At 39.0% G+C, this 25,127-nt stretch overlaps 1 protein-coding gene across 6 annotated transcripts in view; it reads right to left on the reverse strand.

The window, feature by feature from the left end:
* The window catches only part of RNF144A (ring finger protein 144A), a 67,131-nt gene that overhangs the window by 25,059 nt on the left and 16,945 nt on the right, over positions 1-25,127 (reverse strand). For 2 of the 6 annotated variants that reach the window (XM_027690223.1, XM_027690222.1), the window contains exon 2: positions 3,042-3,187. In XM_027690223.1, coding sequence (XP_027546024.1) covers positions 3,042-3,176 — 135 coding nt within the window. In that variant the 5' untranslated portion in view covers positions 3,177-3,187. Of the gene's footprint in view, positions 1-3,041; positions 3,188-4,242; positions 4,387-5,742; positions 5,855-19,073; positions 19,187-23,686; positions 23,777-25,127 lie in introns of those variants that run through there. The other 4 variants (XM_027690217.1, XM_027690220.1, XM_027690218.1 and 1 more) reach the window with 4 other exon arrangements.

Raw genomic sequence — 25,127 nt, forward strand, 5'->3', positions numbered from 1 at the left:
TACCTTTGGGACAGCCTGCAGGTTGAAATTAAGGCCTTGGATTTCAGATGAAAGTTGGAGCTGTAACAGGTTTACAGCTATTGCCTCTTGCATTTATTTGACTGATTCTTAATTCTTCCTTCACCATCACCAATGAAAGCAAAAGTAATATTTCCTATTAATTTACGGCAACACTTTAGGATAAATAATTTTTTCAGGGCACTCAAACATCACTGTAGTGAAGCAAGTGGCAAACAAGAGGCAGACAAACTACACCAATTTCCTTTAACAGGACAAAGCTGAATGAACTATTTAAAGAGTCAAATACAAGTGAGTTGGTGATTCCACCTGAATAGAGTTCAAAACAAAAACCCCGTGTCACCACAGCCAGGTTACTTATGTCAGCTGCTAAGTACAGGTTATTGGCAAAGGTTACATATTTAATGTCTCTAACTGGTTATATCTTTCAAATGAGCAGCAGGAGTCAGCTACTATACTCTACCAAGAAACAGATCAGTGACTGTAGCAAACATCAGAAGGAACCAGGTGAAGATGAAAAGATGTATCTGGTAACCCAGTCTTTCAGCTACCATTGAAATGTTACTGAAAACTGAAATTTAAGTATTTTCCACACCCAAGCAAAAGGGAGAAACAGAACACTCAGCTGTAATTACTAGAACAGTGGAGAACAGTTTTCACAAAGCCTATTATTTTACATACTTTTGCATGTTTAAGCAAACACTCCTTTCAAACTGGAATTGTCTGTTATATTGGTTGTTCTTTTTTCCATCAGGGAAAAACAATCTATTATTAAAAGACAGTATTTTCATGAAGAAAAATAAAATTAAAAAGTAATGAAAATCCTTGATCTTAAGAACACACATGCAAAAACTTTGTTGAAAAGGACTTTCAGATTTAACAAAAAAAAAAAAGTCAATACCATTTCTGAATCTGTAACATCATGTCAAAACTCTAGGGAAATTAAAACGTGAGCATCATGTACCCCAGAAATTATATTCTTACTGATAATACTCCAACTCTTCCTCTGTTGAATCACTGTAACAAAGATTTTGGTGTACCTGTACCCACTGCAAAATTTAAGCATCTAAAATTTTAATTTCAAATCATTATTAGGTATGAAAAATTAGTACTAGTTTTCATTCTCTATTCATAAGCCATCAATATCCATTAACTGTGATGATGATGATCTTTGTTACATACTACACTTATGTTTGCCAGTGTTTTGTACTTAACTGACAATATGCTTGTTATTCCAGGCAAGCATTTGTACAATACAGTAATGGAAACCTGTTATGTGACTAACTATATGATACAGTGAAATTCAAGTCTATAATACATTAAATACTTTTGTAATTATGAGTGTGTGGCAATACTGGGTACTATTGAAAGGCATTTGAAGAATAACGCAATCATCAGGCACAGTCAATATGGGTTCACAAAGGGCAAGTCTGTTTTAACTAATTTGATACCCTTCTACAACAAGGTCAGCTGCCTAGTGAATGAAGGAAAGGCAGTAGATGTATTTTTTCTGGATTTTAGTAAGGCTTTTGATACCGTCCTTCACAGTAGCCTTCTGCACAAGATGTCCAGCTGTGAGATGAGCAGGTATACACATGGTGCTCTGGGTGAAGAACTGGGCTCCAAGGGTTGTAGTGAATGGGGCTACATATATATGGCAACCGGTCACCAGCACTTTCTCTGAGCTCAATTCTAGTGTCAGTTCTGTTCAATATGGTTATCAACTGTTTGGATGCAGGAGTTGAATGCACCATTAGCAAGACTGATGATGATACAAAACTGGGAAGTGTTGTTGATTCTCTTGACGGACAAGGTGCCTTGCAGAGGGATCTAGAGAAACTGGAACAATGGGCTATGATTAATGGCATGAAATTTAACAAGTTGAAGCGTCAGGTTCTCCACCTCATATTGAGTAACACCAGACACAAGTATAAATTAGGAGAGGAGTGCCTGGAGAACAGTACTGCAGAAAGGGATCTGGAGGTGCTGGGTGACAACAGGCTCCACACAAGTCAGCAGTGAGCCCTGGCAACTAGGAGGGCAAACCCCACTCCAGGGTGCATTAAACAGCCTCACCAGCTGGTCAAAAGAGGTGATTTTTCTCCTGTATTCAGCATTGGTGCAGCCTGGGGTGCTGTGTGCAGTTCTGGGCCCCATAATTTAAGGAGAATGTGAAGGAACCTGAATGCATCCAGAGAAGGACAAAAAAGCTGATGAAAGGGTTGGAAGGCACATTCATGTGAGAGGCGAGCAGGTGAGAACCTTAGGTTTGTCTAGTTTGGAGAGGATGGGGCTGAGGGATTGAACTCATTGCTCTCTAAAGCTTCCTGAGAAGGGGAAGTAGAGAGGGAGGTACTGACCTCTTCTCCCTAGTATCCACTGAGAGGATATGCAGTAATGGTTCAAAGCTGCACCAGGGAAGGTTCAGACTGGACATTAGGAAGCACTTCTTTACAAAGAGGGTGACCAAACACTGGAACGGGCTTCACAGATAGGCTTGGGGCAGCAGCCTCCTGTCAGTGTTTAAGAGGCATTTGGACAATGCCTTTCACACCATGCTTTAATTTTGATGAGCCCTAAAGCAATCAGGTAGTTGGACTGATGAACATTGCAGAACAATCCCTTCCAACTGAAAGATTCTATTCTCTTCTAAAGTTAAAAAAAAAAACAACAAAAAAACAAAAACCAAACAAAAAACCCCCATCAATGCACCCAACAAAAATCCAGCCAATCAGAAAGCCACCCTCAAATCCAAGCCACTGAGAGATGAAAAGGAAAGTATGAATAACCTTGCTAAGGAGGTAACTATACAGTATGTTCAAGTGCCAAGTAAAAAACTTGTTTTTTTTTGAACAGGAAAACAAAAGTTCACCTGCTAGCACTTGTGTCAAGTACACAAAAACAGTATTTATTTCCACTGCAACATCAATACTTCAGTGTGAAACCCACACAGCAGAAACATACAAGTTATGTAGTTAAAATTATGTTTTGGTTTTTATGCCTAATATAGAACACAAACTCACCAGGGTACAGAAGATGCATTGGCATTGTGCTATTGTTGTCATCTGCTCCACAGGATATTCACCAAGGCAGAGCTTGCAGGACACTAATGGGTCAAGTACCAAGTCCCAGGTAGGTCTGTATCTTGCTGTAGTCATTGCAGAGCAGTCTGAAAAACAGCACAAAAAGGAAAGATACTCCATTATTTCCTTAAATTGATACTCCACATTTCTGCCATTGGAAATCACATTGTCAGCTGCTGCCTGTTGGGTTTGTTTTTTTCTAATGACTTTGCTGTAAACAGCAATAGCTAACTTCTTGCTGCACTTGCAGTAGGCTATACATCCCCTGTCTGATGGAACTTCATGTAGAAAGCAGAAAGCAAAAAACCCACACTGACAAAACACAAGAGCAAGCAGTAAATACCTTTCGGTCACAGGCTTTCATCAAACATTACACATGCAAAAATTTCGTTTCCAATTCCTGTCATTTTCACCACTAGTTACAAGTTTTCTCTCACCAGCATCAAAATTTACTTATGACATTCCTTAATCTCAGCTACCCAGGCAAGATTCAAAAGGTCTTTCATAAGCCAGGCATTTATTATGCCCCTTTTCCAGTCTGATGATATTGCAACTCACAGAGCTAGATATTTTTGTTCCCAAGAGCATGACAAATCAATCAGTTTGCTGTTAATTTTAGAAAGAACAATAAATATTTTGAGTACACTATGAGTTTCATCCTGCATTTTTCTTCCAACACTTTCAATGTGCTGAGACCACAACTTTGTCATTGCAACAACCCGTTGAGGCAGATAAGAGCACAAAGTGAGCTAAGAGGCTATAATACCTATATATCACTCTGAAGACAGCAATAGGATAGGACCATGCAGAGCATCTTTATCCTAGGCTTCAGAGCCCAGATGGAGAGTTGTCAACTGACTAACCAGAAAGAAAATAATCTCACACACAAACAAATGTATTCCCAAAAAGAGGAAAGCTAATTTACAAAGTTTTACAGGAAGAAAAACAAAACAAAAACCAACACAGCTCCCCCAAACATCTAGAGTAATTTATAGAGTACATCAAATATTAACAACATATTTACTAGTAATATTTTGTCACTGTGACATTGACCTTCCAAGTGTAGAAAATTCACATCCCAAGCTGCTGAGGGGTTCACATTATCTCACCTCTGTCCTTCAATAATTAAGTGGTTCCTTACCTTCTCCACACCAGCAGTTATGCTACTCCAATCATATTTACATGATTTCAATTCTGGTTTTCTTTTTTCCCCCTGCCTTCATCAGCCCTTGCAGGAACTGCTTATATCTAGGTCATATCTGCAAACTTCGCAAGACCTCCAGAACTGTAAAAAATTACTTTAATGCTTACTAGACTAGATTTAGGTATAATAATATAATAATGGCCCGTCTTTGCGAACGAAGATTTGGGGAAAGGTCTTTTACCTTTCCAGCCTGCGCAATGGATTTTTTAGGTGAGACACAGCCTGCGCTGAACTGAGCCCACCCTTTAATCCTAAGGTTCATCTGCCGGGGCCAAGCAAGCTTGGACAATGGCAGTGAGGTCCTCAGGACGTAGGTTTGTTTAGAGTGTCCTTCTCATAGATGGATGGCCACACAGGGCTAACGACCTCCATCAGGCCAGGAGACCGGGATTTGAACCCGTGGTCGCAGCAGTGAAAGTCCTGCATGCTAACCACTAGGCCACCAGGGGTCTCAGATTTAGGTATATGTTCAAGCAAAATGTGCTTTTTGTCCCTGAAGAAATCACGTGCAGACTTCACAAACACTTCTTTGAAATCCAAGGCTTTGATATTCAATTAATCGCGGGCATGACTCCACCAAGGTCTCTAAAATTCCTGAAACAAAGTGAAGATTTTGTCAGCCCCCCCATTCAGTCTAACTCATTAGAACATGCTTTTTATAAGGTACATAAAGGACACCAAAAAACTTTTTTCTAGTGCAGCCATCAGGGAGGAAGGGAGAGAAGAAACATTAAGTAACCCCATTTCCAGGGTTGCTCTGGATCATTTCTTCTGAAAGCCCCCACAAACTCCACACTGTTTCAAAGGAAACAGATGAAAGAGCCCTGCAGAACAGCAAATGAATAATGGCTCCATGTCACAAAATACAACTTGTGCTGTGCACTGTATTCTGAGACCTTAACATCAAGGTCTGACACAATGATATTAATGAAACCCCAAGACTTTTAAGGTTATTAGGCTGCTTCTTTACTGTCAATCACCACTACTTCTTCATTTAACACAAATTATCAGCAAAACACATTTTCTTTTTCCAAGCTTTGGTTTAGCTGACATTTACAGACAGTTTCATAAGGTATTTGAGAAGAAGTGACCAAACACACCTGAACTGTCTGCTATTGATTGGAGTGTCCTTTGCTTGTCCTGACCAGTTAATTGCATATCTGATACTTATGGTGGCAAGTGGATGAAACTAACAAATGAACAATCAAGAGGGACAGATTTAAGCTAAGGATGCACTTGCATACATCAGGCAGACCAAAATCCTAGTGAATTTTATGGTGAAGATGTGAAATCTGATACAATGCAAACTAAGCTTCACTAAATAGATGATACAACCCAATTCAGACAAAAAAAGAAATTTAAATATATATATATTCCATGTGGGTCAATAAGTGAAGATAAAGGGGAAAATATCAACATTTCAGTCCCAATGCTTACCATTGTTCCCTAGGACATTCAGAGGCTTACTGGTATCCCTGTGGTAATTCTCCTTGCAGCACAACTATATTGCAGTAACACCTCACTGGGAAATATTTCTCCTCTTCATCTGCTGCAAAGTAAGAGTGAATCAAAGCAAAATGTCTTTCAAGCTGGCTCCCAACAGGCCAGCAGAAACTGGCTGCCCTGTACAGCTGGCATGTAATTCATGCTGAATTCAGCCATTGTGATAACCAAGCAAAACCTGAATTCAGCTTCAAATGGTAGCAGACCTATTCCTGCTCATCCCTCCTTGCCAAACACCTTTTAATAATTAAACCTTACATTTATGATGGGACAGGATCAAGAAATTTGCCACCTGGCCTTGAAAAATATATACAAAAAATCTCCACATCCCAGTGGATCATCTCTACTGGGTATCTTTTTAAAGGTACAGAGAATAAAACTTTCCCAAGCACAGACTAGATCTTGTTTCATGATCATCTGGCACACTGCTGCAACTAAATAATAAGCTTCTGCGCTTACATCATGATGCTTAAAAAAGCTTTTTTACAAAAAAACCCAAACCAACAAACAAAACAACAACAACCCAGCACAAAAATCAAACAACAAACTCACAAGAGAAAAGCAGAGAAACAAACATCTTCTGTCATAAACAGATTAAGACTCCCACTGTTCCGCAGTTGTGGCCTCTTATGGCTTCAGATTGTGTTCTCATGCATTCTAGTGATGAGCAATGTTTCAGGGAGAATGCTATGTAATTGCAAGAAAAAAGACAAGGTAACTAAAAGGAGTTCTAGAGAAACAAGATATTACAAAACGCCTTGGTTTGTCATTGTATTCAAGGTCACCAATTACACAAACAGCCAGTAGAAAATTTTGCCTCTTCATTTGGCTACCTGCTATGAGGTCTCAAGAAATACAGCTAGTGAAGGTACAGAACTACAGACCAATATACCCAACTGAATAGACCTTAGCACACTAAATATTTAGTCCATTGGAGATTTATTGTTGCTTACCAAACTCAGTCCAAACACCAGTACTGAAAACGGACACAACAAATCAGACTTAGAGGCACAGAAAACCAGAAGGGAAGCTGGTTGTCAGTTCAGACTCCAAACTCTACTGCAATCAAGGTCAGTCTTGTTTTTGTATTTTTGCTGACTGGGGTCCATATCTGATAATAGTGAATTTGTAAAAAATATGGTCACACAGCACATAATTTTCTAGGACAGCATCCCAAAGCAAGCTGAAAGTAAGAAGCGTAAGAAATAGCTTCACTAAGAGTTTGTTCAGACAGTGTTGTCATAAATAATCAACAACCTGACTAATAACTGTTCAATTCTCCAATCATGTGCATGTCCACACTAAAAGGAAACCACTGCATAAAGAGACAGAAGTGACTGAAGTCCTGTTGCTGTAACAACATGCCAATATATTTAGAATGTGATTGTTAGGCATTCCAGGAAATGGGTATGGAGGGAAAAGGAATCTTCCATTTTTTCACTTCTGCAGAACAATTAATGAATTAAGTGAACACAAACTGTATTTCTGAACAGTAATCCCTCAGTTTTTGGTCCACCTACACAGACTACATTTTCCAGTGAGAAACAGCTGACTTGACCTCTAGTAAGTCAAGAATAGAACAATTCTTTCCAGGTCGCAAAAAGTTGCAGAAAACAGTGAAACAGAAATTCTATGAAAGCAGGAAATAATGGAATTTTTTTCCATACAAGTCATTCAAGAAGTCATAAAACAGGATGATTTTTCTTACTGCTTGCTAATCAAGTATTTCATGGCATTATACAATCAAGCTGCATTTGCATCTCCAACACTTCAGATACATGACCACCGATGTGAGAAAAGTGTGACTAGGAAATAGGTTGAATAACAGTCATATGAGCACACTAACTGGTGGGTCTTTTTCACCAAGCAAGACTCAAAATAGAGATTTCAGCAGAATCTAAATTTCAGCTTTAAATCAAGGATGGGCTTAATTTCTAAATTAAGAGCTTCAGTCTCCTCTCCTACCAGACACAGGTAATCAGGTACACTTAAGTCATCTGCCTTAAGGAATTATCTTAATCTGAATTTACTGACACAATGAAAAGCAGCTCTTTTAGAAGTCAAGGGAAGGGATTTAAACAGGATTTAAAATTTGTTCTCATTCCTCTCATCTCTCTTTGTCAAAATAACTTTAGTTAAAATCATACAGGCTACTAGATGAAATTAAACACATCTGCTACAGTACAGTTTTAGTATTGTGTATATATATTTATAGATAAGTATATATGTAATTCAGACTACATTTCCCCCTACATAAAGTGAAACACATGTCACACTGTTTTTATTTAATATATGACGTATGTTTACATACCATTTATACAATTTTTATAAATACATAAAAATATAAACCTATAAAAAAAAAATCTCCATTTTTTTACTAACATGGAAAATACCACACATTTCTGAAGTGGAGTCATCTGCAGAAAGGCTACTACATTGCACTGTGGAACAGGCACTGCCTGCCACATCTATTAAGTGAATATTTTTGACTCTGACCTAAACAATTCTGAGCCTTCCTATGCAGCCACAGCTGTGGCTCACTGCACACAATTCAACAGCTTTCTGCCATACCCCCAAGGCAGCAGGGACCTGTTTACATGATCAAGGTTGGTGGCTAAGGGTGTTCAGCAACAGTCTTGTAGCTTGCATTATTCGTTACCCCTCTGTCAGAGTTTGAACTTGATGCCCTTTTTCTTTGTTCCTAGGCTCTTAAAAAGATCCTCAGGAGGATTACGTGAAAGGAGCCTACATGATATAATTGACCACTTAGCAACTATTTTTTTGGCATCCATAGTTGTTATTATGCAACTATACCACAGATAAGGTCATTTAAAAGTCACTTTATAAAACAAATTGATTAATAAATCCACCCACTAGGTAGATTTTATGGTAACACAAGTTGGCAGGCAGACTTAATATCTCTCATTTATCCATCAGTTAGTTACTGGCATCTATCTAAATGACTGTCTCTGGTTCTTCATCCTCACAGAACTGCTTGGGAAGTAAAGCAGAATCATTCTTTGATAGATATCAGGCAAACTAACACATGACAGTTTGGATTTACATGGATCTTCAGAGATTTCTAACTTCAGAGTTTTGATGCCTGCCTTCTTAGGTTCTTAAATTCTGTCAAATGCCTACTTAACTCTAAAGGCCCACCCACAAATCTGATCTAAAAATCAACTACATGATCTCCAGCATAAGTCCAGCAGGTAGATAGCATCCTTTGAATTCCAGACAACTCCAACCCATAAAGCCATGTTCTGTCTTCCAGCAGTATAACAGGCTGCTGTTTTCAGGCATAACTCACTTCAACATGTAAGAAACTTCAGCTTGTGCAGAATACTGCAGAAAGTCATGTCAACACATTGTCTATTCTGAACTCTACAGACCCGGCCTTTAAGTCCTTACACAGATTAACCATCAATTCCAACCTCACTATGTTTTATCTCCAAGCTATTCCAGTGCCCAAGCCCAGAAGGGATAGAAGATCATGTATAGGCTTAGAGCACCATCAGCAACTTCAGTCTCTTGGACAATACAGCTCATGGGAAACAGGCTCTTACCCTAAGTTGAAACAATTACTCCAGGGACTTCAGTCCACTCATGAACAGCCACTGTGTTCCTTTGCTTTACCTTCCTGACTGATATAAGATATGCCTATATGAGTAACATATACAGAGAATATAAAAATATATACATGTATAAAGATTACATCGAGACATTCCAATGCCGAGGGAAAAAAAAGAGAAAGAACATCTCGTTTTTCACTAGTGAAAGGTACTTGAATAATACTATTATGAGTACAAAACAAAAGAAATCTACTGTACTGCTTTGAGGACAAGTCATTGTTAGAGAAAGTTAAAAAAAAAAAAAAAAACAAAAACAACAACAATTTCTTTGCTAAATACCTGGCTAAAAACTTCTCGTTTCTTTTCCAGAGAAATTAGAGCATCATATAAAGCAAAAAAACCCAAACCTTAGACAACATGTCTTGATTACTGACCATGAAAGGTTTCAAATATTAGAAATTAGTGGTCAGTTTCTAGATCTATGGATGTATATGACAAGACTGCCTATCAAATTCATGGGTGGGTAGAGAGAAAAAGATACTATGGAGACAAAGGCAGAAAACAACAGATTTTTAAAACTCCAAAAGAAATGCCATAAACTCATCATCTATCCATGCAGAAGTGCCTCAGAGAGCTAGATCCCTGCACATATTCCAAAAAATACAGCTGCTGAATAATGTGACAGAGCCAAAGACTTTCCTGACCTTGCATTTTCCTGTGTTTGTCACCAGCTCTGGTGCCACTGTGGCTTCTTGAAGCACTGCCAAACAGCAGCAACCTGAAATAAACTGGGTGAGGCTGTTATTCAGACCCTGTAGGCAGGGCTGAAAACATTTCAAAGAGAAAACAAAAAATCACTTCACTCCATCTGAAAAACTGTAGATGGGAAAGGCAAATGGTCAGGCAGAAGGGAAAGAACTAGAAGATTCAAAAGGTGTGGAGAAAAAGACATTTAATAAAAAGATAAAAAGGAGTAAGAAGACAGACAATAGAGAACAGGAAAGACAGGAGAGAAATGAGGAGAAAATAGAAAAAAAAAGATCATCTTCCTGGTTGTTCTTGGAATTAGTGTATTTTGTTGTACAGAGTAAAATAACAATTGAAGTGGAATTCCACTGCACTATGCCCCAAATATTCAATATCCCCAAAGTATGGCATAAATAAAATAACAGGTGTGGAAATACTAAGGAACAGTGCCCAGAATTCATGTGTCTAATCAATGTTTGCTATCCAAGAGATTACAAAAGTATCAGAGCACCTCAGGGAAAAGCTGGGAAATCTTTGCACCATTCCATTTCCCAGCACTGGAGTCCCAGGCCCTAGCACATCTCAGAGCACTCTCAGCAGCCAGAGACACAAGGTCTTATGATAATTTGAAACAGGTAGGTCAAGAGGATATGCAGTTTAAAAGTATCTTCATCCATGATGAATGGGAAAACTCCATCCCTATCACACAGGAGGAAAAGCCTGGATGCTGTAGCACTGGCGTATCAACTGGATCTGAAACTGCCACGAGTGCAATACATTTTGGTCTGGAAAGAATGAGCCTGCCCATCTCACTTGCTTTTATGAGTCATGAACCTACTAAAATTCTCATTAAAAATTCCCATAATTTTTTTTTTTACTTTATTGCAGTGAACCACTGCCTTTGAATACTGGGGCCAATACCAAGGCACCATCTATGTATTATTATGGCAACCACTAAACCCATACAAAAGTGTGGAAGGCCATAGGTTAAATCATTAACAGTCAACATGTTTAAGCTCTGAGTATTTTAGAGACAGGAAGATGAACTGCACACAGAAGAGGTCTGAAAGCGAGGCAAGATGAAACCAACCTAAAAGAGACTGATTGTAAAGCCAATTGTAACCAAAGCATGCGACCCAACTGCAAAAACCCCCGAACACTAAATGTCAGAAGTCACTTGAGATTGGATAATGTTATAGCGTGTGAAGGCCACAGTAATAAGAAGAGCACAGACAATTCCACTGCTCTCTAGGGTAACATTTTATTTAATGTTTTCCAGAAATTCCTAAGGCACCCAGTCAAAAACAACGGCTTTGCTATGTCTTTCCTCCCACCCCTTACATTTCCCCATGTTTTTTTTCTCTTCCCTAACTCTTTTCCCCTCCACCCCTTTCCTTGTTTCCTCCTATTCTTTCCCTCCTCTCTGCTTACAAGAACTGATGAATTAGTACACTCTGGGCTGTCCCCACAACAGCAGTAAATCAGTAAGGAGCAGTTTCAAACTTTAACATACCACAAGCTTTTTCATTCTTCATAGTTGACTCAGAAAAGTATGTTTACACAAAGCCCAACTAACACCAAGCTTGAGCTCTGTGAGAGTTTTCTTCATCTGGGGGAAAGAGAAAAGTCATGGAAGCTTAGATCTAGAAACCACATTTAAAGCTATGCAAAGTTACTGAGAAACTGCAAATATGAGCAAGGGGAGTGGAGCCCCAGTTCTGACTGAGACACTTGGCCTACCAGTCAAAAAGAAATCAAAACTGTCCCTTTACTTGCAACTACGACAAAATGTATGCTTAGGACATGCTGTACTTCCACTGTGCTTTACAAGTCTCAGATCAGGAACAGAGTATACGGGACTGAAAAACTCACTGTAAACCCACTCGGGGTCTGTCACTTGCATACCAACAGTGGAGGTCGGGTTTGAACAACAGCTCCCATGTTAGTTGTAAGACAACACATATGCAAGTACCATCCCTTCATATGCTACACTGGAAATCCAAAGCAGATATGTTGGTAGCTGAAAACAGCATTCAGAGTGGGGTACATTCTGGTTAACTTACACATAGCTCCTTGTTCCTGTGACTCAGTAACAACCAAATTATTCCAAGGAGATATTTGTAAGAGACAACATCTTTCACAGCTCCCAATGTGGACAAGTTCCCAGTCTCATGTCCCAGATCTACTCTGCAGAGATTAGAGTGAAGGTTTCCCTTGATCTGAAGGGTTATCTTCCACAAACAATATTAAGAGGAAGTAGAACCAAAAAAGCACATATCAATACGGCAAGAAAGAATATATTGCTGAGATGCAAGAAAAGAGAAAGACTCTTCACAGAAACAGTAAAACTTCATAGAGGTGTTTTGTGCAGTCATTACGGTCATATGGAAAGTTACTTTTACTTTTTTCAAAACCATGCCTAAAACCAGCAGCTCTAGCTAGAAGTTGGACAGCTTGTCTGCAGAAGCAACAGCCTCTATTATGCCATTTTCCCCTGTGAATTAGATGTAATGGTATACACAGTCATTTGCCATGCTAGTGTGATGCACCAGACTGAGCATAAGGAAAAACTTAAGATGGGATTTAGATTACCCAAGATGGTTGGTGCCTGAAGAAGCAGATTTTAAGATAATTGCCCATGCTACTTATTCAGTGAGAGGAAGAAAAGCGATTTCAAATGCCTTCAGGGGAAGACTGTATGTCTAATATCTGGCACCTTAGCCAAAGGAAAAACACCCAAAAAGAAAAAAAAAACAAAACCACAAAACAAACAAACAAAAAAACCAACCCAAACCCAACAAAAACAAAGCCCTACCACATCTTTCTGTCAGAATTGTCTCCTGATAATAAAAGAAGAAAATATTTGAGAAATCCCGCATCTCTCAAAAACTAATCAACTATTCATATAATCTGATGCTTTACATGATAAAAATTACACCTATCAACTAGGACATTTTACAACAAACCTCTGGCCCGACAAACTTGATAACTCTGGATACAAATATCTCTTTCTGCACTGTTCAAATCCCATCGATTATCCCCCTGCATTCTCCTAGAAGTTTTGTTTTGTCTTTCTATCTCCTTTCCTATACAAAATACTGTTGCTCTAATTTCCTCCTGCTTGAAGTAGCCTGCCCTCTTCCCATCATATCATCTGTATGACAATTCCGTTCTTCACTCTCACCTCTACTGCACAGTATCCAAGGGAGTACAGCCCAGGTCAGCCAAACAAAAAGAGTTCAGGGTGTCCTACTAGTCAACTGGCTTTAAACAAGTTTTCCCCTTCTCTCTGGGAGAGAGAAGCAGTTTGCCTTTAAGCATAATGTTACAAAATTTAGTTATATTTTGGTCTATGTTAATACCTCAGCCATGCTAGCTTGGTGAATGAAGTGGTGTTTGTTTCCAAGATTCTTCTCACACATCCCAGATTACATGTTTCAACTACATTTCTTCTATGTGCTGGTGTGACAGCCAGCACATGCCTGTGCAAGGACAGGTCATTCACATGGGTTAGGAAACTTAAAAGACAGATTCTTATTATAGAACAACACTAATTTGGGGCAGATGCTTAATTTGGTCTGGTTTCTTTCACTTAGAATGTGATGGTCTAGTCAAGTCATTTAGCACTTGTCTTGCAAGACCTTCAACAAACACAATCAAGAGAAAGTAAGAACGTCAGTGTGAACCACTAAGACTGCATGCACCAAAAAAATGACAGTCTGTGATTAGAATATCACCTGAATCATAAAAAACTACTGATAACCTCTTCTGCCTCAAACTGACTGCATAGCTGAGCAGCTCACACAGCTTAGTCATGCCTCAGTCAGACACATCAGCTGGTGCCTACCACAACACATAGGCTGAGCAGGGGATGGATGGATGAGCAGTGCATTAGCTGTCTAAGTACATGTTTTCCTTTACTTCTCCCTCTGCAGAGAATCAGCACTTACAGTAGTTTCAGAGGTGTAATGTATTACGTTACATCAAGCCCCAGCTCTAATTCTTCACAGTAACATTACTGTTGCATAGTAATGCTTCCTGTTTCATTGTTGTTTTTCCCTCCCTCCCCACATTTCACAACATTAGCAATACAACACATATATAACACTTGTTTACTGCAGAAAGCAGCAGCATTCTAGCACCCCATCTGCACGTGGCAGAGACTGTGCCTAATGCCTCTGCAACCACACAGGCATAGATACCAAAACCAAAGGCTGAAGCACTAAGGGCATGTAGAGACAGCTGAAAGCATCACGGGGAAGAAATGAAAGAGCACAGGATCACCACTGTGGAAACACTCCCTTCAGGGCTCCCCTTGTCTAGGTAACAAGAAGTTACAGGCCTTTGATTTTGGGAACACACACAGAGAAATACTATTGGGATTTTCCCTGTACCACTCTGTATGCTTGAACACAGCTCAAAAAATCAATAGGTATTGGTCCTTGGCCTATTACTTCTAGTTTCCATTTAGTTTTCTCCTTTAACTCACCGATTAATTGTACTAAATTAAGATGCTTTTGGATGTGTGAACTATAGTTTTTCTTTCCTCATTTATAACAAAACCTTAAGAACAAACTACTGGTAATTATACAGTGGAAAAGGGCTTTCCCTGCCAATTAATCCATTTAATAAGGATAAGAGGTAACAGGCAGAAATCAATGCACAGGAAGTTCCACCTGAATGAGGTGGAACTTCTTTACTGTGCAGTGACCACACAAAGGAACAGGTTGCCCAGAGAGGTTGTAGAATCTCCCTCACTGGCAATATTCAAGAATGCCACGACACAATCCTCTGCAATGTGCTCTAGATAACCCTGCTTGAGCAGGGAGCTTGGACCACATGACACCCTGTTGTCCCTTCCAACACTGACCATTCTGTGATTCTATGATTAAGACCTTCTGGACTTTTAACCTTTTATTATTATGGAAGAGACTTGGTTTTTGAGTTACCCAAACACAAGAGATGTCAAAAATTGCTGCAGGAATATACCAACTCAGTATAGAATAAGCTATCAAAAAGTCATTTAAATAAAGTTTTTCTAACACATCAGCAAAATAGATTTGAATTGCAAGAAAAATAAATAAAAAAGCATGTTGCCTTACATGTCATTGTATTGTTATAAAGAGAAAACTGAAGGTACTTAGTCAGTCCATTACACCTTCTACATACTCATATAGTTCATCCTGCTAAAGAGGGAACACCTCAGGTACCAATGAAGCAATGCATAAATATCCAGTGTGATCAGAGTATTTAGCTTTGCTGTAGATTCAGTATGCAGTAAAAAGCGACAGCCTACTCAAGATAGGAATTGCCTGCTAACATTTTGCATTGTCTCTTAGCACTCCCAGACCATATTAACTCCCTTCCCAAATTAACAAAGACATGGCAACAGGTAGTCAGTCCTGGAGTTTTGGATATACCCCATGCTGTCAGAGCAGTGTTGGTTTCTATCTCTGTTCAAACTGCCTGCACACTGCTCTATCTGTAAATCCTACCTCCTTGTAAATGGGGGAAGGAAGGATGCTGAAACACAGCCCTCGCTATGCATCTTGTGGGTCACAGTGCTGACCTGCTTACTAGCAGAGAGCACACTGGGCACAGGGACAGAAAACACATACTTACTCTTCAGTTTCCCAGCAGAGAGACCTGGCTTGATGCATAAAGCAAGAGAAATTTGCATAGACTTATTCTGGCAAGGCAAAAAAACATTTTTGGGGCAGTTTAAGCTTGTGGTCATCAGTCTAGGGGTTTATAAAGAAAAGGAATAAAAACAAAACAGTCAAATAAAGAGCTTTTTTCAGTGAGTCTCTGTGGTTTTTAAAGGAAGTTAATGGAATCATAATTTAGTTGTTTTATTTCCTAAAGAAGGAAACAAATAAAGCAGGGATACTTACATATAAAGCACTGACACAAAAAAGCCTCTTCATAAAATAAGCTCCTTCCAGAGGTCCAAGTGACCAGTCCATTACCTAAAAAGGTGACTAAAGTTTGTCCTACAAAAACAAGATCCAGTAGAATAAGTCCTTTGAAGACATGCTTCTCCCTCTGCAAAACATCTACGTCAAGCCTTTCACCTTGGGCATGAGTTATGTCTGAAAAAACCTTTTCAGGAGGTTTTCAGGTATCTTGACAGATACTCATATGGGTGCTCTGCACAGTCCCAACCAGTTTATTAATACAAATCAACTGCAAATTCCTCTGTGGGAAAAAGATTTTAATTTTTATGTTTGCACAGTGTACACTGCAGTGGACCAGAGGTTACAGAAGTTAACATCAATACAAACAAGTTATAAAGAAAATTCAACTAATGATCATAGCCTTGGTACTAAATTCTCTGCCTCAGAAAACAGCTGAGCAGCTGAATGTAGGGGGCAATCATTTTATCCAGACTCCTGAAACACTCTTTGAGCAGTTCTGACTCCTGTAGCTTCCACCCTTTTGTACACAGCCTAAAAAAGCAGAAGCTATCAAGGTCAATCACTTAACATTCAAACAATGTTAAATAAAGAAAAAAAAGCCTTTTTACTTGAAAAAGTTACGATTCAAAAGGCTGAATTAAAAATGGTAGGCAGAGATATTCTATGCTTTCCAGAGGTCAAGTGTTGAACATTTTAGATAGAAGGAAACTCTCCAAGTTCAACTCACGCTTTCCCAAACCAAACAAGATATAAACCACAGAAGCCTGCCCTCTTTTCCAGCTTCTGGGAAGATCACAGATGAGGTCGTTCATTATGGTCCCAGCAAAGTAACACAATACACACACACCACCCACCTCTTGAAACATACCCCTCTATTTAAAGGGAATCCACTGTACAAAATTTATTTTTTTTTTGTGGGGTAAGTTCTGTAATTGTTACTTTTTCCTATTTACTTTAATGGTCACCACAGTGTTTTATGTTAAGGACACTGTTAAAAAGCAGCCACAGAGGTCTAACCCACCAGTTTAAAATAGATATTTGGAAAGGAATTGCTGCAGGGGTTCTAAACCAAACAGCACAGATTACAACCCACTGTTTAAAATTAGCTTTTGTGGTTTGTTTTTAGATATTCCTAGTAACAAACTCAATCTGATTGCCCCTTCTTGGTTTATTTTATTGTACCTAGCAATCTGGGAGGCCAAAATTAGAAATTTAATTTCAAATATGGCTATTAATTTTCCTAAATACAGCCTACTACAGGAGTAAGCTGTGTCACAGGTCTGAAGGTTTTGTTGGGTTTGGGGTTTTTTTTGGTCCAAGGACAATAAATGCTTGACTAGGAGTTAAGAGCTGTACGTGCTTTTAGGATTAAGTAGTTTGTCAATAATAAAATTACACAGGAAAAAAAAGAAATCCAGAAGGAAGGAACTGAACCTGGAACATCTTTGAATTCCTATTCCATATTTAATGACAAGAACCCATCACCAAAGAAGTGCTTAACCATCAAAGCTATCCCACATTTCTTTTCTGAAATCCTTGGTTAACCTACATTGCCTACCAATAGAGTATTTTGTCCCAGTTAATTGGCAAAAGCAGCTCTTTAGTTTCTTTCCAGGAGGAAACCAATTAAATAAGATTCAAGAGCAAAGTAGTGCTACGTTAAAAACAAACAAGAGGGAAGAGCACAGTAGCTGGCTGCTGCTCCTCCAAAAGAGTTGGAACAAGCCATTTGTTCAAAAACTGGAGACACAAAGCAGTTCATCTCCTTTACAGTGGTCAGCAAAGATGGGAGCAAGAACATCACAGCTTGAACGAAGGTGCTTGGTGGGCTTCAGAACTCGCTTAGGTGGGAAAGGCTAGAGCAGAGCAGTGTAGGAAGACTCCACAATGCAACAGAATATGGGAAATTCAGAGTTTCTTTCATCCACATCAAACTCTGTTCTAGATAGAGAATATGGAGGTTTTAGCATCAGACATACTGCACCAGCTGTAAGTCACAATTTGCCACAAACTTTAAGCCTCTGATGTCACACAGTTGAGTTTATGGGGAGTTTGGGAATATAACTGACAACACCACTAGGTCAGTAACTACCTGCACATTCATAGTCTTTCCATACTTTCAGAAAACAAAAAAACCCAAACCCTACTAATGAAGGCCTACAGGAGATTGTGAAAATGAGGAGGACATGCAGACCAGGAAACGCCTAAATACTAGATTTAAAAACAAAGCACAAGATTCCTACGTGGGGCTTCCGTGATTGTTAGAAATTAATAAAAGTAATCATCCATTTGTAAAAATGGCTAATAAAGATAAGAAAGTATAAAAATAATGAAAGCAACACAGAAGGACCCAATTATGGACACAAAAATGGCTCTAGAGGAAGAATTCAGGTTGCTGGGCAGAGACCTCTTCCCCTGGGTGCTGGACAGCAATACAGGCTCTTGCACTTCGGTACAACACTTCAATACTGAGTGACAAACTGAGCTTAACTTCTAGCATAGATTTCAATCACCTGAGCCTGTCTGAGGAGCATGCACCAATACCTGCTAGTGACCTGAAATAACCAGGTTATTTCTGCAATGCTAGCAGTGGTCAGAGACTTGGATGGAAAAAGCAGGCAGAGTGGCATGTACTGCATAAAGCAGTATAATCATCCAGTTTACAGATTGTTTGTACTCTCTCCTGCCTTTTCTACTAATACTCAAAATGAAATGTTTTCTTCTGTGCAAATTGGTTTTGTTTTTGGTTAAAGAAAGTGTGGTTGAAAAGTGGCTGTTGTGCTTGGAACAGCAAGCAGCGAGGTTTGAGAGGGCTCTGAGTTCCTGCAGAAGTTCTTTCCATAGTCCCTGAGAAAACTACTTTGCTTATGCAGCTCAGCTTATGCCTGTGACAGACCAGTCACCAACCTGTTTTCTCCCCAGGCCTGGGCTCAAGGCTTTACAGAAATGGGAACCAGCACCCCAAGATCTGACAAAGACATTAAAAGGAGAGCTGATTAATACAACAAGCTGTAAATCAGCCTTTTACCACAATAGAAAAGGAAAGGGATAAAATGGACAGTTCCTTTCTGAGATGCAGAGCTCTTCAGCAGCTTCATTCCTACTAGCAGTTCTTATTCTGAAGTGTTGTTTCAAGCCAACCTGCAAATTTTATAGGAAAGTGAAACTGGATTGAGACACGCAAAAAGCAAGCCAGAAGAAAAAAAGGAAGAACCTAATTTCTAACTACTGGGGATAGGAGGAAGATTGCTGAGATGACAGCAAACATGGAGAGAGCTATCAATTCCTGCTGGGATCAGTACACCAACAGGAGAACAAAAAACTGCAGTGGGGCTTCTAATTTTCTCTGATCAATGTCTGAATCCAGAGTCAGAAAAATTTCTCAGTTACTGCTATGATGAATTTGTGTACACTGCATTCAAAAGAAGTAGAAAAAGTGGAAGACAGCTTGTGAAAGCTCAGGAACTTTGTTATGCAGCAACAAGACCCTTTTGCACAAGACAGATGATTGCTTAAAGGACTAGTAGGCAATGGTTGCCTAACTTTATGAAGGTCATAATACACAACAGCAGACAACTGCCTTGACTTGTGCCTCTTTCCCTACTTCCATACATTGCCAGTACATTCCAACACATTTAAGTACTGGAACCCTACTGCTTTTCCCTATTGCTCTGTGCACCTGCAGTACTCAGTGTCCCCTACTCCCTTCTCGCTTTGCTGAACTAGAGGAAAAGAACTATCCCCAATTCCACTGACTCTTGCAATCATCACAGAAAGGTGACCAGTTATACAGAACTTGGAACAACCTATACAAAAAGCCAATTTCACATATACGTGAAGTCTGTAAAAAAGTGAACGTTTGCAGCCAGATTTTGTTCTACAGACTGAAAGAGAGAAATAACTCCCCTTCAGGTTTTGATATGATAGAACCCCAAAACATCTTTTCAATCTGAACTTATTAGAAGCTAATACTGTGTTTAAAAAAAACCAACAATCCAGCAACACCAAAACTAAAAAAATGAAGGAAAAAACCTCCAGTATTTGAAACAAAGCCTCAGAAATGTAACCAACAGCTATTTATTTCAATAGGATGCCAAGTTCTTCTGCAGCAATAATGAGACATTCAAAACTAAGAATTAGAAAGCATGAAGACCAAGCCAGCCTTACCTGGTCAGAACCACTTCCATGTTGCTCTGCACAAGTCAGATCCAAATATACAAACAACCAGGTAGATAAAGGAATGCAGATGGCTTGAGAATGAGCTAATTTACTTCTTAAAATTTTCCTTACTGAAAAAAAGTATTTCCAACCTTCAAACTCTTCTTGGCTATTGGGGGAGATTTTTTATGACTGAAGCTAATAAGTAAGTTTAGTTTTACATCCTGTAACTAAAACCAAATTTTACTTTGTGGCCAACACTACAGAATGAGTTTGTCACCTCCACAATGTAGTTCTGTCCTCTAGTCACAGGCTAAAAAAGCAATACTTGACTTTTGTAGGCAGACTGTATTTACATTTTTATTAAATTTCATTAGCTATCCATTTTCTAAGTTGGACTGAGCCAAGCTGTGCCTTTGGCTACTGCTATGAGACATAATTTCATTACACCATAATTATTAGTGTATCACTGGAGCTTGATCACCCACACTGCACACTTGTCACTAAATTATGGTACACTGACTCAGTTATAGAGGTCTCAGCCACCACTAGGGTTACAGACAGTTACTTAGAAAATATCTTTATCTAAGGCAAAGCCAAAATATTTTGATTGCTTCCTTCCACAGTGAAATAAAACATTATAACTGTTTTAAGGTTATAAACAATGAGATAAAATTAACAACTCTATTAGAAAATCCCACTATTTCAAGCCAACACTCAATCATTAGAGAAGAATTTCACATTTTACTGGCAAGCACTGACTTTGCCCATCTGCTCGCTTCTCTCCCTACTAATGAGCAGGAGCAAGCTACATCTATGAAAGCATCTCTAAAGATGACAAGAGCACGAGCTTTTCTCTAGATGCTTAGGAAGGTTCAATTAGTTGTGGCACTATGCCCACTATCACACTGATAGGAGTGGCAGGCTCTTGCCTGCCAGACAAGGAAAATCAGAGGGCAACACTCCTCTGCTTTGTATTAATCGTCTCAGCTATGTATGGTATGTTCTTGTTCGTTACACAAATACCTCATGATCATCCATATGCCACAAATATTTTCCAATACAGACCTCTGCCAGGACATGCTCCATTCCAGTAATCCTTCAGAGCCATTTCAGTGAAACAGGGCTGGCAGGCAGCAGAAAGACTGAAAAGCTCAAGGCACATTTCAGCTATGTATGTGCACAACATGTCAGAGCTGCTCTCACACTGATCATCCAAGTCCATAAAATATCACAGAAGTTCTGGCAAATGTGAAACAAGAGCAAACATCCACACAACTGAGGTTTCTGTTTCGTTCAGGAAAAAAGACAGACCAGCCATGCATATCTTTCCAAGAGACTGGACACAGGTCCAGAGAATACTTCACACATATTTTTCCCCTTGTGTTTCAGAAAGTGGGATATGGTGCCTAGGGAGGTTTGAGGATCTTCAGAAACACCCCAACAGAAAATTACACAACCAGTGAGAACCAGCTGCACTGCTGATAAGAACGTGGTGGAGAATGGTACAGAGGCAGACCCCTACGCCCAAAGGCATGGTACTCCATAGGAGAGGAGTGAAGAGCTGAACCCAGGGAAAGAGGCTGGGAGACCTTGGTTTATTTGCTTCACACATGGAGATCAAGAAAAGATATAGTCACTCCTTGAATACACATGATGTAGGGTAATGCAAATCACGCAATGAGAGAGGAATTATTTAAGATAAAAAGAAATCATTGACCAAAGGACAGATGTGTATAAACTTGCCATTTTCCATCTGTTATAGAGATTTTCTTTACGTTTCTAAGTATCAGAGATGAATTACATGCTTCTATTATAGCTTTTCAAAAGTGAGCAAAGTACTGACTACTTGTAAGCTGAAAGTTTATAAAAGCAATTAACTAGCTATAGACCAAACTGTGAGGGACTTAAAAAAAATTCACTTCTCTGTATTTATATTTTAACTCAATTAGTTAAATTAAAGAAGAAAACAACGAAATTCTACAATTTTTTTGAACCTCAATTTGCTTTTTAAGCAAGGGATATGGAAAATAGTATCAGATATTTTGGTTTTAAATGAAATTTACGTCTCTTTTCTTCATCCCCTCCCGTTTTGTTTTTCTGCTAGTAAAAAAGATGTGGCAATACAGATTTTTCCACTTGGTAGTAAAAAAGGGAACAAAAAAATCCAAATGAAAAATATTTCAACTAGCTATACAATTAGAGAAGTACTTCTTTACATTAAGATATGTTACTCAAGCTGAGCACACAGCTTGTTACATTAAAAACCTCAAATACAAGCCAATGAGGCCATGATTATGTTTTCACAAGAGGTTTTTCCTGTGATCAGAAAGAGTCAAGCAAAAACACCATTACATTTCAATAATTAAGCCAAGAATATGAGTTCCAAAGAAAAGGAGGAAAAAAAATTACAATCTGCGAGCCTGAAAGTATGACTTTTCAGTACTACTTCCAGAAGAGGCATGCACACAAAGGTGGCATTGCTGGGGAAAACAAAGCTACCAACAGCAATTCACGAGGAAATGAGGAATCTAAAAATAACATTATTTCTGCATATAGCCATGTTAGTAACCACAGCAGTGTTGGATCAAGAGTTGGACTTGATGATCTCAGAGGTCTTTTCCAACCCAGTTGGTTCTATAATTCTATGATTACAGCAAGCATAATGCAGTACTTGCAGATCTAGTGATATTTGCAGGATGATCTTTTCCAAACCACAGAGAAACAGAACGGCTTAAAATTATTTAAATAGAGTTTTTACTGCCTTCTAAAAGACAAGAAGATAAATACATACTCTTTTTTTACTGACTGGAAACACATTGATCAAATATATCAATAATTTGCTATGCAGTATGGATAGAACTGTAGCCACCACAAAAAGAAAATCACTCTTATTATCCCACTTCCTTATTTGGAGTATGGAGTACATGGGAAATTGAACTATTAAATCAAGAACCATATATGAAAGCAAAACAGGCTCCGTTACAGAGATATAAAGAGACGTTTTATATATATATATATATATATATATATATGTCTATATATATGCTGAGATTTAAAAATAAAAGCCTAGTGAACCCATTTTAGGTAATACCATAAAATTGCACTTTTCAGACAGTTGTCAAACTACAGCAAAACAAGTCTCTCTGTGACTTGGATTTTGCTAGGAAGATAACTAAAATGTAGTTTGTTGTTTTCCTACATTTCTTTGGTAAATGAACCCTTTTCATTCTGGAGATCCATAATTAAAATCAAATTTCGACAAATTCCCTCCTCTATAGCACCTCAGGCTATGTGGCTTCTACTTTTATGGAGAACCAAACAGCTGTTCCAAAGACTATAACACCCATCTCTCAGGCTCTTTTTCTCCCCTCTCTCAGCTTCTGTTGGTGTAAGAGTCCTATGAAAGAGTGGCTGCACTGGAAACTGCATCTGCCTGTGCCCTGGCCAAGTGTTGTCAAGACAGTCAAGGCAAATGCCTACCACAACAATCTCTCCTTTGTCAGTCACAGGGATTCCATAAGAAAGCACCAACCAGTCTAGGAATTTGGCTCAAGGTAGTGTTAGACAAGCCTGAAAGAAAAAAAAAAAATAAGGGTCAGACTTTATTTAGACTGATTGCATGAACCCAGAACTATCAGCTCCATTTTGCCAATGAGCTTTTAAAATTGTGTGGTAGCACAAGCAGTCTCAGCAAGACAGACTTAATTCACCTCCTAACCCATTCTACTCTCTGCACTTACTGGATCAGCTTGCACTTAGCATCTTGGACAGATTAATCCCATTACACAAGAGAATTTTACTATTATTATTTTTGTCTTTATCATTGAATTTCCAAGCCTAAAAATTCACATTTTACTATCACCCTATATAGCTGCAGCCCCCATGACGCAGAACTTTAGGAAAACATCACCAATTGTATCCAGGGCTAGGTTCAGGGACTTCTTACATATAAAACCAGCAGTGAACTACAACAGCTTTTCTCACATTTAGCAAAGCCTCTGCAGAAACTGTACTAGGAAAACATACATACAAAACAACATACAAAGCCCACTACTCTGAGGAAAAAAAATTTAAAAAAAATCAGTCTGTAGGCAGAGCATTTTAAAAACTGTGATGAGATGCCAGGGAAGAGAAGGAAACAAAGAGGAAGAGCTGGAAGCTACTGTGCAGCAGGAAAGCTATGATAATTGCCATCACAGAGACATGATGGGATGACCCACAGAACTGAAGTGCTTCAATGGATGGCTGTAAAACCTTTGGAAGGGAAAGACAAGGAAGGAGAGGTGGTAGGGTAGCCCTGGAGGTCAGGGAGTGTTTTGACTGCATAGAGCTTGATGATAGGTGAAGTGTTTATAAGTAAGAATCAGGGGTAATAAGGCCAATAAGGCAGGTATCCTAGTGGTAGTCTGTAACAGACTGTCCAACCAGGATGAAGAAGCAGACAAAATACACTATAAGCAGTTGTTAGAAGTACCATGATCACTAGTCCTGTTCTTTTGGGGGATTTCAACTTACCAGATACCCGCTGGAAACACAATAAAACAGAGAGGAAACAGCCTAGGACGTTCCTGGCTGTGTGGGAGAACTTCCTGAAACAGCTGGCGAGTGACTCAACCAGCAGGTGCCCCACTGGACCCAATTTTCACAAATACAGGACTTGTGGGCAATATGATAGTTGGAGGCTGTCTTGGGCATAGCAATTATAAAAGGAAAATTTTTGATTCCTGAAGTAAGAAGAGAGGTCAAAGAAGGAGACATTATGACCTTAGCAACTTGCAGAAGGACTACAAGAATGTCGTGAGGTTATGCAAGGAGAAAATGAGAAGGGTCAAAGCCCAACTAGAACTAATTCTGGCTACTGTCATAAAAGACCTTAAAAAGTTTCTATAAATACATCAGCAACAAGAAGGGTTAAAGAAAA

The sequence above is a fragment of the Neopelma chrysocephalum genome, unplaced genomic scaffold (assembly GCF_003984885.1).
Source record: "Neopelma chrysocephalum unplaced genomic scaffold, ASM398488v2 Primary Assembly neopelma1_80b, whole genome shotgun sequence".
NCBI classification, from domain to species: Eukaryota; Metazoa; Chordata; class Aves; order Passeriformes; family Pipridae; genus Neopelma; species Neopelma chrysocephalum.